This window comes from Meleagris gallopavo, chromosome 16 (assembly GCF_905368555.1).
Source record: "Meleagris gallopavo chromosome 16, MGAL_WU_HG_1.1, whole genome shotgun sequence".
NCBI lineage: Eukaryota > Metazoa > Chordata > Aves > Galliformes > Phasianidae > Meleagris > Meleagris gallopavo.
In genome coordinates, this window is record NC_139419.1 from 4,503,942 (window position 1) to 4,518,520 (window position 14,579).

General features: G+C 45.1%; 1 protein-coding gene across 6 annotated transcripts; it reads right to left on the reverse strand.

The window, feature by feature from the left end:
- Nucleotides 1-1,592: 1,592 nt before the first annotated feature.
- DHRS7B (dehydrogenase/reductase 7B) lies at nt 1,593-13,077 on the reverse strand. 6 transcript variants are annotated; one of them, XM_085237913.1, is made up of 8 exons: nt 12,605-12,741; nt 10,946-12,524; nt 7,874-8,045; nt 6,734-6,849; nt 5,870-6,080; nt 5,146-5,238; nt 3,591-3,743; nt 1,593-3,069 (listed from the first exon to the last, which is right to left on the reverse strand). In XM_085237913.1, exons 3-8 carry the CDS (start codon nt 8,022-8,024, stop codon nt 2,864-2,866), a joined length of 930 nt encoding a protein of 309 aa, XP_085094039.1. In that variant the 5' UTR covers nt 8,025-8,045; nt 10,946-12,524; nt 12,605-12,741; the 3' UTR covers nt 1,593-2,863. The 6 variants fall into 6 exon arrangements, with proteins under 6 accessions (XP_085094039.1, XP_085094038.1, XP_003210653.2 ...); XM_085237912.1 differs by having other exon boundaries at nt 7,874-8,049; XM_003210605.5 differs by lacking the exons at nt 10,946-12,524; nt 12,605-12,741 and adding an exon at nt 12,929-13,077 and having other exon boundaries at nt 7,874-8,049.
- Nucleotides 13,078-14,579: the final 1,502 nt, after the last annotated feature.

Genomic DNA, 14,579 nt, shown 5'->3' on the forward strand with positions numbered 1-14,579 from the left:
CAAGCAGGCACGTAGGTTAGAGGGAATTGCTGTGGCATCAGAAGTTTTCTGTGTTTAAAAACCTTGGCCTCTTTTGCTGGTACAGTGGATGAGTTGCCTCCCCTCCAAGGTTAAAAGAAGCTGAGATCCAGAGCGTCTCTATTTATAGCAACAACATACAGTTGCCTTGGCAGAGAGGAGAGGAAGAAATGCAATTACTTCATCTTTCTACAGTTAGCCTGAGACTGCTGGCAGGCTGCTTTTCAGGTTCTGATGTTGCTTGTTCCTAAAATCCTGTCTATCTTTTGGATAATTTTAAACTAGCAGTGGATCTGCTGCAGCTAGTATGTATTTTATTGCTGCAGAAGGTCCCCAGGTATCCTTGTCCTAGCCACACAAGATACTACTGTGCTTGCAGAAGAACTGTTAGGGCTGTTAGCTTCTTTTCTTCACCCAAACCCAAAGGTCCTGGCACCTTTTGTGGTGTCAAGCTTCCCTTTGCCTGGAATGATCACTATGACAGAAGAACTAACCTTTGGGAGGCTCTTTAAGAGCACAGCTTGCATCAAATGCTCTGCAGTTAAAAATGAGCACATCTTACTGCAGGAGGAAAAGTGAAAAACCAGCTATTGCAACAGGTAGGCCTGTTTTAAAAACATACCTTTCATCCTGTTCTGAGGTGGAGATGTGGGTTCTTGTTTTCAAGTGCCCTGCATGCTTTGCTGCCCATCCTGACCACCAAGGAGATGCTCTGAAATGGAGAGCATTGCACTCCTCTCGCTGCAGAGAGGGATTTTGCTCTCAAAGGGGAATGTGCACACCCTTGGTATTCTGACTCGGAGCTGTAGTTCTGTGTACAGTAACTACAATAACTCCCCTGCATGTATTTTTTTTTTCCCTTAGGCCTGATGCATTATATCCCTCAGCACTCTGGGAGATAACACAGAAATGCAAAGCAGCCCCTTCCTCCTTCCTGAGCTGCCGTGATTAGAAACACCAGCAGACAGCAGTTGGACAAGACTGGCAGGAGAGCTGTATTTCACTGTGAAATGAAAGACCCAAACCTGCGGAACATGAAAGGGAAAGCATGAGTAACAATTAGAGAAGCTCTCCGTGTGGAGAGAGAAAGGAGGTAATGCCTTGGTTTTGTAATTTAACAGGGGAAGAAAGATTCCAGTCTTTAGTGCCTACACTGGAAAGCTTCTCCTTGTAATTTCAACTCAAAGCCTTCATATAACAAATTGACCACCAAAAGGGTGGTGGAGGACATCCAAACTGAGCAGCAGTGTTGTGGTCATTAAACACATTCTGGTGATCATCTGAGATGAGGTTCTCAGAGATCAATTATAAACCTATTGGGCAAAAATAGACTTTATGAAGAAGGTCCCGCAGATCCTGTGCTCCTATATCAGACTTTTAAGTTCACTGATCCTCTGTGGATTTACACTGCCTACTGTAAACTAGCAGGTGATAGCAAAGAGGGCTGGGATGGAGTATGTTGTTTTGCATCTACTACTGGCACAGTAACACCTCACAGAAGCTGTTCTTTGATGCTTTCCCTTCTTCCAAAGTTACCCCTGAAGTGAGGAGCTGAAACAGAACACAGGATGCAGTTTATGGCAACGTAATTTATTTGTCATCAGATACACACTCACAGGCAGGACATATGAGGCAGTACACTGGGAGAGTGCTGCTAAGTGCATGGAGGTGGCAGCAGGGGTCTGGACCTCATAAGCTTTCTTTCAATTTATATATTTCTGTCTTCTGAACCATCTCAGTGCAGCCATTTATTTTTCCCAGTGTTGCTGGGATCACACAGGGCAGGATAGATCTTCTCTGGGAGGAGGAACAAGTTTTATGCAGTGTGGAAATGCAAAGGGGTGAAGAATGGAATATGGCATTCCTTCAGGCTGAAGAACTCCTTGAAACCTGTGCTATCTGTACAAGCAGCTCTCCTCCTCTCCCTGGATGTGCGATCCTAACTGGCACCTGGGACTGTTTTAAGTCAGGTGAGAACTAAGGGTCTGTCTCCTGCGTTATCCACCCTACACACAGATCCTTCTCTGCTTGCCAGGAATATGGTGTGCCTGGCATCTAAAGAATCACACCTACTCTGTGCTCTAGGCCAGCAGGTGGACCAGGTGTCTTATCAGCTAATAGCTGCCCTGCTGTTTTTTTATCCATCTGGTGCTACTCCTGCATTAACCTGTGTTGTGTTAACACTGTGTTGTCAGGTGGCACAGAGTGTCACAGCCCCACACCTCAGTAAGGTATGAATCAGACAGATAACATTTCCAAATAAAACCTGCATTCTACATGAGTTACTTTTTAAAAATGGCACTGGACTTAGCTTTAGCTTAACATATCAGATGGTTTGGCACATGAACAAGCAGAGGCTCAGAAGTTTTCCACTTCAAGCAATGCGTTTTGGATGAGATTGGAAGGAGTGGGAAGGAGACACTGATCATGCGAGCTCTCAGCTGGGGACTGTATTTCACAGAGGCCATGGGGGGCATGAAGGCAAACCAAGTGGGTTTTAGTTGTAGCAGGCCAGTAAAGCTGAGCGTGCCTGAGATGAGGTAAAGTGTCTTTCAGCACATGGGCTTCTCCTGCTGTGAAATGTGTACATACCTACAGTTACCCTCCCCTGCAGCCTCAGCTCCCACACTTTGTTCCAAGCACCCTTCTTCAGGGAGGTTTAGGTGCTTTAATCTGGCACGTGGGCCTGCCCTGTCGTGGGGGACACTGCTTCTCACTCTCCATGCAATGGTAAGTTGCAGCATTTAGAGAAAGGTTTTTCCCACAGGAGCACTTCCACTGATGTCCCAGCCAAACTGCAGGACGTTACTCTCTCCCTACAGTTACTGCTCAAATGAGCTGAGCTCTAAGAGTCCTTTGTTTTTCTCTCCTTTTTTGCTCTAGTTGCCATTAAGTTGAAGAAAAGCCTGGGAAAGAGGTTTCGTAGGTATACAGCCAGGGAGGGCTTTAGGCCAGCTACGAGGACTTCCTTCTTCTTCTGCCCCACTGCATAGAGAACCACCTGAGCGACTTCTGCAGCTGTCTGGCCTTCAGCAGTGTTCTTGTCCATAACTGCCAAAGCAAAGCCAAGTAAGCATCAACACTGGAAGGTAAGCCCACACTTAAATACCCTTCCAAGGAACGCTCTAACTGTACGTGGTTGCTGTTCTACATTTTTTTTTTTTTTTTTTTTTTTTTTTTATTTTTTTTTATACACAGGCCAGTGTAAATCCTCCTCCCAACACCCAGGCTGCAGTACACAAGCCTTGTGCCCCATCTCACAATTAAAGCTTGGAGCCGAATGCTCCAATACGCCCTTCTCTTTCTGACTGTTGATTCCAGATGCACTGAAATTTCTAGCTTCAGGCAGAGTCCTTCAAAGACAATGCTTAGATTGATCTGCCCTATAAAATACCTTAAAAACTCAGAGACCCCGAGGTGGTTGCTGATTAGGAAGGCTAGATCCAAAGGTTTCTTTTGATACTTCAGGGCTAACTTATGTCTCCTCCAGAGGCCATATGTTGCAAGCATCTTTTGGAGTAACTCAGTGAGGTAGAAATGTGTTAGGTATAGGACACAAAACCATATCTCACCTCCATAGCGAGATCCATCTGCTGTTACAGCATTGAGAGAAAGGTTTGTTTGAATGTATCCAGGGCTTATAACTGTCACATCAATGTCATACTGCTCAACCTCTGCTCGCAGGCAGTCAAAAAAGGCCTGGGTAGCATGCTTAGAGGCAGCATCTGAAAAACAGGACAAAGGCTATGCACTAAGAGCAGAGCTGGAGAACAATTTATCCCCAAGTGGGCTTTTCACCAGAATGCAGCCACTTCTCAGCAAGAACTCAGCAGCTGTTTGCTAGCTTTTAATTGTTTTTAGTGAATGGCTGCAAGAGGTAGTGAAATTAAGAGGCAATTCAGGTAGGCAAAATGTAAATACTCAAGTTGGAAACTGGCTAGAATCTGAACTTAGTATCTCACAGCCACGCCAAAGCCACTATGGAGTGAACCCAAGTGGCCTCCCACTCATGATAAAAGAAACATGAAGGCTGTCCTGGGAGGCACTGGATAAGACCGACTGAGGCTGAGGGAACACGATGCCCTGTGTGCACTAAGCATTAAGGACTTCAGAACTTGGCTGCACACCTGATCACACAAGCACATAGCGTGCCCTAGGGTAGGATTTTCCTGTTCAGTAGATGAATGACTCCTTTTGCTTGCTTGCTTTCCACGTGCACTTGGTTGACACTGCTGTGACAGCCATCGCCTCAGCATGGTTCAGGGGTGACAGCAACAGCACAGAGCTTAGTACATGCTCTGAGGACCTATAAGCAAAGCTGAGCTTCATGCAGCTTGACCCACACGGCTCTGGTCAGTGTGCTGAATTCTGGAAACTCTTCGGAACACATCTTGCTGCAATCATACCCACACCATCTGCAAGCCATGATGACCCAGACATTTAAGCTCTCCTTCACTCAATACCATGCTCTACCACATGTATACCACCTCCACTGTATGTTTTCTTCTTCCTGTTTATTTTCAAATGATTTGCAGATGCTTTTATGCCAAATACTGTTCTCTTAGATCCTCTTATCTTTTCCAAGACTTTTTCCAGTAATCTCACCAATGTTGTTTATTGGTATATCTGATCTAGTGTGCAGATTTTTCTGGGTCCAAGATAACTGTTTAGGTTTTCATTTTGCTATCAATTGTACCATGGCACTTCATAACTTAAGCCAAAAAGTTCTTACTTTTTTTGTAGGAAAGAAATCAGACAAATAACAAGGAAAAAATGTAACAAAATTAGCAAACTAATTACTCCTGAGGGATAGAAAATATACAGGACTCCCAAATATTAAGGTAGGAATATAAAACAGTTTGCAAGACTAAAATTCTAAGCAAAAAAAAAAAAAAATAAATCACATTCCTTACTCTCCTCTCCCATCTCCAAACATTTTCAGACAGGGTTTTGTATCTGTGTGTGCCTTCCTCAACAGCTGCCACAGGTTTCTTAGTGTGGTCACCGCACAGATTCACGGCCCTGCCTTCCCTGCACACAGCCAGCTGCATGGAGAACTAAATGTGCAGTCTTTCATTCAGCCTGGTGCCCCAAACATGTCTTTTCCATCTCCTGTGGGGTACTTACATGCTGATCTGAAAGGAATGCTTATTTTGCCTTGAATACTGCTGATGGCCACAATATGGCCTTGTCTTCTCTTGATCATGGAAGGGAGAAGTGCTGGCAAGAGAGAAACAAGAATAACAGTCTGATCATTACTGCTGTTGAGAATGTATGCTTTCAGAGTAGTGCTTCAGAGAAGCCTAAGTGAGTGCATGACAACATCCTCGTTCAGGGTAGGGTTTGGGCAAGGCATGGTGCTTGGGATACTTGTAACTGAAATTGGGACGTTCACATTATTAGGTGACTCGTTGCCAATGAGGTTGCACAAAGGCCTTATAGTTGCCATGGTAAAGAGAACTTGCTCTCTTCTGCCACCAGTGCATCCTTACAGTTCTTACAGCTGACACCCTCCAGGTTGAACCTTCTATACAACCAGAGAAGCCTTCTAGGAAAGCTTACAGCCTCACCTTGAACCTAAACTCCATTCCCCCAGGATTTCATCAGAGCAGACAGACTAGCCAGAGTTCCTTCCAGACTCAAGTCAGGAGGTGTTTTAAGCAAGGTATCATCTCTAATCCTGTACTTCCCATACAGTCATACCCACATATCAATGTCATACATGCCCTTAAAACAAAACTCTCCTCCCCTCATACTGTGTTCTACCAAATACAATTACCAATAGCAGTTAAGCTGTTCTTAATTGTGTTGGCTTTCGTAAGGTATAAGCCTATAATGTGATGACAGGTACCTTTGGTGAGCGCTATGGGACCAAAATAATTTGTTTCCATCACTTTCTTGTCCACATCCAGACTTGTGTCTACAATTGTGCCTCGGTAACTGATGCCTGCATTGTTGATCAGTATGTCCACATGACCCAGGTGCTTCAGAATCTCTTCGGCAGCATTTAGAATGGTTTTAGTGTCTGAGAGGTCAAACACCACAGTGTGAGGTTTGTGTATCTGAAAAACAAAAGTTAGCCAGAAAGACCGTTCAGGGTGTGCTAAATGTGCTCATGTTCATGACTCAGAGAGAAGGCCGTCCAAACCTCCTTCAATCAGTGTGGTGGTAACTGCGCAGGAACACATGACAGAAGCAGCTTGTACTCTGGTCTTTTTCTGCTCATGTGGCCTGTTCCTCACACCAGATAGAGGAAAAGGGCAAGTGAGATCTTCCTCAGGCGCACAGTTTGTTGTTGTGTTACCTAAGAAACTGTATCTACTGTAGTAAAAAAATGCAATTCCTATCTTACTTCGGAAGCCAGCGATATCTTTCTTATCCACAGCCAGCAGAGCTAGACTTCAGAAACAAAAGCAAAGACATAGCAAACCTTGAGAAGTGACATCACAGTGTACAGATGCAGTGGGTCTGGAGGACTCTGCTCACTTCATGTGTTCTCTTCCATTACAAGGCCAGGGTCTTTCAGCTGGCTTATATTTGTAGGTTTTCTGCAAACTTGGACATGTCAGCTCAAAGCACTCCTACAGCAATATCTATCCCAAACCACAACCTATTGCTCAACAGAACAACACACAAGCAATTCTAACTTCTGTGCTAGCACAAATACCAATCCCAGCTGCATGGGACAGTGAGCCTTTCCTCCTCATGCACTTACGTTCTTTCGGTGATCAGTCATGGCAGAAAGTTCCTGTGCCAGGTCTTTGAGTTTCTCACCGTCTCTGCCACAGAGCACCAGCCTGGAGCCAGCTGCATGGAAGGCCTTTGCACATTCTTTGGAAGAAGCAAGAAAAAAAGTGGGCATCTGAATGCCAGAGACAAACAGCAGATCCACATGACATTTCGTAGGCTAAAACCCTTTAGCTAGCAAGGATCTAAGGCAGTGGTTTAGTATTCCTGAGAAGGAAAAGAGTGGAAAGGAACACCCAGCAACACTTCAGCTGCACAGCATATCACAGCTGAAAGGTCTCCCTTGAGATACTGCCTTGAGATACCAGCTCTTTTTGATGAGAGATAAAAGTTATCTTTCTGCTCTCAGCCTTTTGGTTGACAGGCAGAGAAATCAGTTTTATCTCCTCGCCATTCATTTACACCTTTGTCCTTAAGGACAAACTCACAAGCAAATGCAGCATCAATTTAAGCTCTGCTTGTTCTCTAAGTGTACTCATTCTAATGAAAGGCCTTGATAGCAGAGAGTGCTTTCTTCCCTTCAAGAAGCTTTTTAAAGCAATTATTCTATTTAAAGCAGAGTTAGAAATGTATCCACTCACACACAAAAAAAGTGTTTGATTTGGAGGAAAAAAGAAAGGAGGGGAGTTATTTGGAAAAAGGTTGTATTAATATTGCCAAAAGTTTTTAAATTAAGTAGATGGATTTATACCAGAAGAGAAAAGGTACATTAACTTGGGAATGAGGGAAAAAGATGACAGGGAATCCCAAAATGCAACAACAGATGCAGAATGCTAATTCCTGGGAAGATTTAGAGAGACAGTTTGACTTCTTGGCTTTTTCAAGATTTATAGAAAAGCCCCTGGATGGCACAAAGAAGCACAACTCATTTCTTACTTTGATGGGTTCTGCTTTATACAGGGTGGTCAGAATTTTTCTCTACAAATGCTGGGAGTATTTTTGCACCAGAATTTGCAGTGGGCAGTTGTAACTGCCATAGCTGTACCAGCTCTCTCTGTCAAAGACCAAAACTAAAGGAACTTTATGCTCATTACTGCTTTATTCCAGCAGGACCCCTCCCACAGCCCGCTGCCTGTCCCGCCTTTGGCACCCTGCTGTCCATACCTACCTTTTCCCAGGCCAGAGGTGGCCCCTGTGACCACCACCACTGCTCCTCGCAGGTAAGCGCGCATCCGCATCCACTGCAGCAGCCGGAAAAGGGAGAAGATCCCCAGGCTGCCAAAAAGCAGCGGGACGATGACAGTGGATGTGAGATCCATGAATCTTCCTTTCTGAACGGCCTTCCTAGGTGAAGGAAACAGACTGTTTTACCAATAAGAGAATTAGCAGAGGCTCGAAAACTAGGGAAATGCTTTTTCCTACCCCTGCCTTAGACCACCAGTAAAACAAATCTCATACAGAGTCATCTTCAACCGATTTCCTCAACCTTGCACCAAAGCATGGCTGTCCAATGGTTTGCCTGGGCTGCACTGAGGGAAGAGGAATTGTCTTGGGCCACACACAAAATAGGTAACGTAGCTAATGTATGTAAGTAACAAAAATAATGAAACCTTTTTAAAATATTCCTTTTATTAAAGCATAAAACAAGCAGGTTGGACACATGACCTAGAGTCTAGACTTTCAAAAGATCGCATCAGTACCCAATTACAGCATTAAAATGCAAATATGAACACGTGTTCACTTCCATTACAAGGATCTTTCAGCTGGCTTATGGTCTTTCAGCAGGACGTTTGGAGTTGGATCCTGTAAGTTGGACCTCGTCATGCAACAAACCTGGATCCACAGATGCTGTTTCCACAGGCTTTTCTGTTTTGCTCTGAATTCCCTCCTTGTACAACTGTGTATTCAGATTTAAAGCTCTTCAGGGCTGGGATATATCTCTGCATGCTTCTGATTGTTATAAAGAAAGCTACCTTGCTGAACCAGTAATGAACTATCAAGCATTTCCAGAGGAATGGCTAGAACACTGCAAAATAAGACAAAGATAGCTAAGCTAGCTCTACATAGACATGATGGGGTCTAAAACAAAAACCATCAAACCAGTACACAGCTTTTCTCTTGCTACTATGGAACTTCCCATTCCTGAGCTAACTCAGGTATCTCCTCAAAGCACTTCATTGTGTAACACGGTGCAGATATCCAGGCCACGGGCTCCCTTGGGGCACAGGGGGTATGTCCAAAGTGGAAATCAGAAACCCAGAAGGGGGATGAAATTAATTCCACTGAAAGGCAGTGCACAAACACATCACCCAGCTGTTCAGCATCTTATTTCTTCACCTCTTTGTGTTGAATGTGCACGCATTGTGGCTGTTTTGTATTGATTTACAAGAGAAGACATTTAAAATGAGAAGAGTGCACGTCCCCCCTAAAATAATTCTTGGGAAAGAGCTGTTAAGACATAAGGTCACTCCCCTTCTTTAGGTTGGGCAAGCAGGGGGTGCTGCTTAAAGCAGCTGCCTCTTCAAACTGTCCTTTTTTGCTCTGAAGGGTCTCTTGAGATACAGAACAGAAGAGGTGGGCAGGACAGCAGGTGCTGACATTGACCAGTCTGCACTACAGGGCCATTCTGGAGTCAAAAATATTCAGCTCCCTTTTAAGACCTTTAATTATTTCCACAGTGGGAGCTGACAGGAAGGGTGGCAGTTCCTTTATGAAGCCCAAGTTGAAACTGACACATTTAGAAATCTGGCCCTGACCAACTTTGCTTCAGATTTTGGCAAAATGCAGACAGCAGCGTAGAGCAGATGGAAGCTAACCAGGAGCTTTTCTGACTCTTGTCCTCGCTAAACCACAGCAGGAGGTGAGAGAGGCTCCCATGTTTGATTTCAGTGTGGTTCCTTCCTATTCTCTGCAAAATGCAGACTGAATTTACACCCAACTCTGTCACAGGGGCTGGTGGAAAAGAACCCTCGTGTCCACCAGCTAAAAGCTAACTGCATTTTGGTGATGTAGCACCCATCACTCATCAGGGTGAATCAGTTCTGCCTAACTTATTCTTTAATCATATTGTTTATTCTTCATCTACTTTCTGAACAGAAAAGGTCTGCGTTTAATCTTCTCTGTTTGAAAATCTTTGTAAGTCTTTTATTGCTTTTCTTTCTGTTCTTTTTGTTCACATCACACACAGGAATGGGGCAAATTTGCCAGTCTCTGCCTGAAGGCTGCAGCAGATCAGGAGCTACAACCCAGTTCTGTGGTTTGAAACAACTGATAACTCCCTCTGTGTAAAGGGAGGGGAAGCAGAGGATGAGGAAGACTGGATGAAGAGCAGGAGTGAGAAGGAACAGCTAATCAAAGGTACAGATCCTTCTTAATTAGGTCATACAGCTGTAGGTATTTGTCATGGAAGGTACTCAAACAGCTCCATAAAAGAGCCCCAGAACAAATAAAGCTCAGTCAAGCTAAAAGGAGAAAAGAAGAGAACCCATAGCTGAACTGTTTTGTAAAGAATAAAGAATTCCTTCAACACTTCATACCAAAAACAACAGGTTTTTCTTTGCTCTCATCTACTAGTTCAAAAGTTTGGCTATTTGCATTGAAAAAAAGCAAGGATCTGTTATTTATAAACGCTACCATTAAGAATGATATCAAGTTATCTGCAGGAGAGAAGCTGCTACTCATTATTGGTTCAAATGAACTCCTGAAATTCTCAGTTCTTTATCCCAAGACACAGGATTGGAATGTGCAGATTATTAGAGAGCAGAAAAAAATATCACTGATAATGGAAAACCAAATACAGATGACTGGAAACTGTTGGAAAGGCTTCATGTAAAATAAATCACATACATCTGTTAAGAAAAACATTCCCCTTAAAACAAAAACTGAATGTAAAAGCTAGGAGGATTTCAGAGGAAAAAAGGAGGTCAGTAATGTCACAAGTGCACTAAAGGCAGCAAAGGTGAGATCAAGTGCTAATAAAAAATATATATATATCAAAACCCTGATAGTTTCCTTAAACAAGATCTATTCTCCTTTAGTTTTGGCCACCTAGAATCACATTGTGACAAATGGCAGCAACTGGGAGGCTATTTTCAGAAATCAAAAGGTGTCATTTAAAAGGAGCTCAGGAAAGGAAGGGAAAAAAAAAAATCATTTTTCTTAAGGAAGAACTCATCCAGAATCACAGCAGCTTTAAGCTATTACTGACCCACTTTAGTCTGAAGAAAGCACAATATCGTACCTTTGAAGGGGCCTCACTTCCCAGTGCCTCTATGAGGTGGTGTCTCCTTCTGGTCTTTTCACAGGACAGATCTGACTTCAATTACAAAATGGCAGCAGTCCAAGCAAGTGTGCTCTGCCCAATGCAGGCACAGCCTCTAAAAACAAGCCTCAGGAATATGCTCTGTGACCTTTGAAACGTGGGGGTAACTTAACCCACACATGAAAAGACAGAGCTGTGTTAAAAAGGTAAAACTTTTGATGATCATCGGATTATTTCTAGTATTAAATAATCTCTAGTATGGACTTCAGAGCATCCCCTAAATACTCTTTATGCACTCTACAAAAGAAAAAGAAAAAAAAAAGCAACTTGTAAATATAGTTGTAACTCTTACTTGAACCAGTTTCAATGAACACTCTGATTTTATAGTTGTGGCAGTGCTAAGTCATGGATTGAAGCAGTGATTGAGCACCTGGTGGGAAGGCAGGGCCAACCCAGGGGAGCTCAGGTGTGTGCAACGCATCTGAGTGACCAGAAGGATAGAGCCAGGATCCACCCCTTCCCAGACCTCATTAAGGGTTGGCAGTGGAGATGAGAGCATCATTTATTGGAGATCCCTGCCTACTTGAGACCTTGTAAAGGTAAGCAGCTCTTTTTCTTCATTTCTGTACCTGTGGTTGCTTTATTTCAGCCCGCTCTCATTTGCTGTAGATAAAGACTTTGCCACCTTGCTATTAGCATCCCATTATAGCACTGCAATAGTGCGTGTTCTAAAATGGCTGCTATGCTAATTAAAAGATTTTTTTTTTTTTCTTCTCTGAGAATTCTTGAGAACTTTGAGCTGAATTGAACTTACAGAAGAGTTTTGTAACCCATGGTTCATCAGAACCTGGTATTTATGAGAAAAATGGGTGTTTTGTCCCACTGACCAAACCTGCTAAATCTTTTTCAAGTCAAGAGAAGCGAACATTACTTGCATTGCTCAGATATCTTCAGTGACCCAACTAATTTAGAAAGAAACTAAAATCAAACTTATAGATGTTTAGGACAGGGAGGGGAAAAAAAAAAAAGGAAAAAAACCAGTGATTAAAGATAAGCAAACAGGAAGTGTGCTGACAATTTTTCTGATATGAAAGATCCCCATAATGGTAAAACAAGTTTCAGAAACCTCAGCTCAAGTCTAATGAGGAAAAAACAATTACTCCATTCAAATGGTTGAATTAATGGAATGCCAATCTATGCTTGCAGTACTTGTTTTTACTCTTATGAACAGAAAATCATATCAAAAATACACAAATATTAAGAAGGAATCCAGATGCTGGATAGAACTGCTCTGCCTGAACTCCTTCGTGTGGGAGACAGAGAAGAGGTTTAGGAGAAAGAACGCCTGAACCCAGGTGGAGTTCTCAGAAGCAGCGATGGCTGTGAGAAGTGCCACGGAGCCGGCAGGGCTCTGCAGCTGTGAGCTCTGCCCTGAGCTGATGGCACCAAGGGCAATCAATGGCCTGAGGTGTGCCCAGGTGGGTAATCTCGTCTTCCAATAGTCGGGGTTAACTTCTAACAGCACAGCCTCGACGTGCCGCTATTTGACGGCTATTACCTGAAACAAGGTAGAAGACGTGCTGTGTTTCAATAGTAACTGAATGGTTATGAATATGATGATGTAAAATCGTTACCTACAGAGCGACCTTGCTCGGTGTTACAGAAAGAGGAGTAAAACACTTCTAGGAGCCGCGCTGTATTTGACGAATCACCCTGGCACAAATCTTCCCGCCTCTTTGATTCGGTTCGAGGCTTCGTTTTCCCCCCCCATATCCCGGCAGACGCCGCTGTTCTCCCCCCGTACGCGGCCCGGCCGCTTCCACACAGCCCCGCTTCTACGCAGCCCTTCCCGGCCCGCTTCCACCTCTCCGAGTGGCCCCGCGGCTCGCCCTGCGGAGCTGAGTCGGCCGGCCGCTGAACGACAGGAGGAGCCCCGGGGGAAGCGTGAGGCACAGTGCGTACCTGGCAGCCCCCGTCACCATGGCCACAGCCGGAAGTGCCGCTGTGCTGCGCGCGTGGTACGGCGCGCAGGAGGGGCGGGATTTCCGGCAGGCTGCCCAATGGCAGATAGCTCCTCTGAGAGGCGACCCGGAAGTTGTAACGGGGGAGGGGCGGTGCTCGCCCAATGGGTCCCCCCGTGCGTGCGGTCCGGTCGAGCAGCGCCGCTCCCAGCGCGGCGTTCCGCCTCCGGCCCCGCTGGGCTGCTCGCGGGGCTCCGTCCTTGTCCCCGTCACTGGGATGTGCCGGAACTGCTCGCACCTGGGCCGGGGAAGGCCAGAGATGGGGAAACGGGTGAAAGTGGGCAGGTGAGCGCCACCTGGCTCCGCAGACGGCTCCGTTGAGCCTGTTTGCTCCTGGGCTCAAGGCAGAGAGACGGGGCTGTTCTGAACCCTGAGCTGGGAGTCAGGGGAACGTCCTGAACGGGGCAGATGGTCCCTCGTGAGCTCACACTGCTGCTCCGTGCTTGGCTGATAACACGGATCTAAATTCTGGTCTTTAACCCCTCCGTGTGATGCCGAAAATGGAGAAACGGTGCAATATGTGAGTGAGGAATGGTGGGTGCTGAATTCCCGCAGCATCCCATGGCAGCAGAGATAACTGCAGCTCCTGCGTGGGCTCTTTGTGGGGGTGCTCGCAGGCTGCCCGGCAGTTCTGGTGACAAAGTGGGACCTGAATGACAGCTTTACGTGTCCTCGTTCAGTGATGGCACTGACAGCAGGCCATGGAGTGCTGCCAGGGGACAGCACAACTCTGCTCGTGCCTTTGGGAACCAAAGGCCTGTGGGACTGAGAACTGTGAGGACCTCCTGCACTACGGGAAGGGCGCCTGCCTTCATCCCAGTGCTTCTTTCCCATTCACTGTGCTGATGCATGCGCCGAAGTTAAATTGACAGAGGCACCATCCAGAGACAAAGGCAGGTAATCCTCGGTGTCTTCCCCTGAGATAAACAGTAGGGTTTCATGACAGCTATATGAAGGATGGTTTACAGCAGATAACAGTGTTGCGTTCCTCTGCATTAAGGGAAATAGGCTGGAGCCTGAGTTCACATCAGTGTGTTTGTCATTAGTAACGGATCAATAGTTCTGGAAAAAGAACAGAAGAATTTGGGATCCTCCTAAAAAGTCAAATTCCAAGGGGTCTGGTAGTGGTAACACAGTTTTCTATCTCCAGGGCCACTGCGGAATGAAAGAAAGGAGTCAATAATTTTATTTATACCAATTAAACTGAAAAACAAAACCAAGAAGCAGTTGCTTTATGTCACAGCAGCCTGACTGGAGGCTGTGGTCTGTTCAGTCTCCGGAAAATCAGAGCTGGGGGAAAAAAAACAAAACATTTCAAACCATCCTTCTCACCAAAGTGGATGAACTGTAAAGTGATGCACTGTCTTTCTTACGGGACAGTAATTGCCTGACAGGTACATCCAGGCTCCTGTGCTAACTTAGCCGGTGTCTGCCAGCTCATTTATTTTAGCAGGTAATAGTCAGTGTCACCAGACTGGCAGGTGCTAGCAAAGTTGATTGAAAGCAACTGCTCTGTAGTGGTTGAGTTGGGAGTCATGCAGCAGGGGGTTAGTCAGACTAGATTTGCAATTAGAGAAGAAAATTAATTCGAA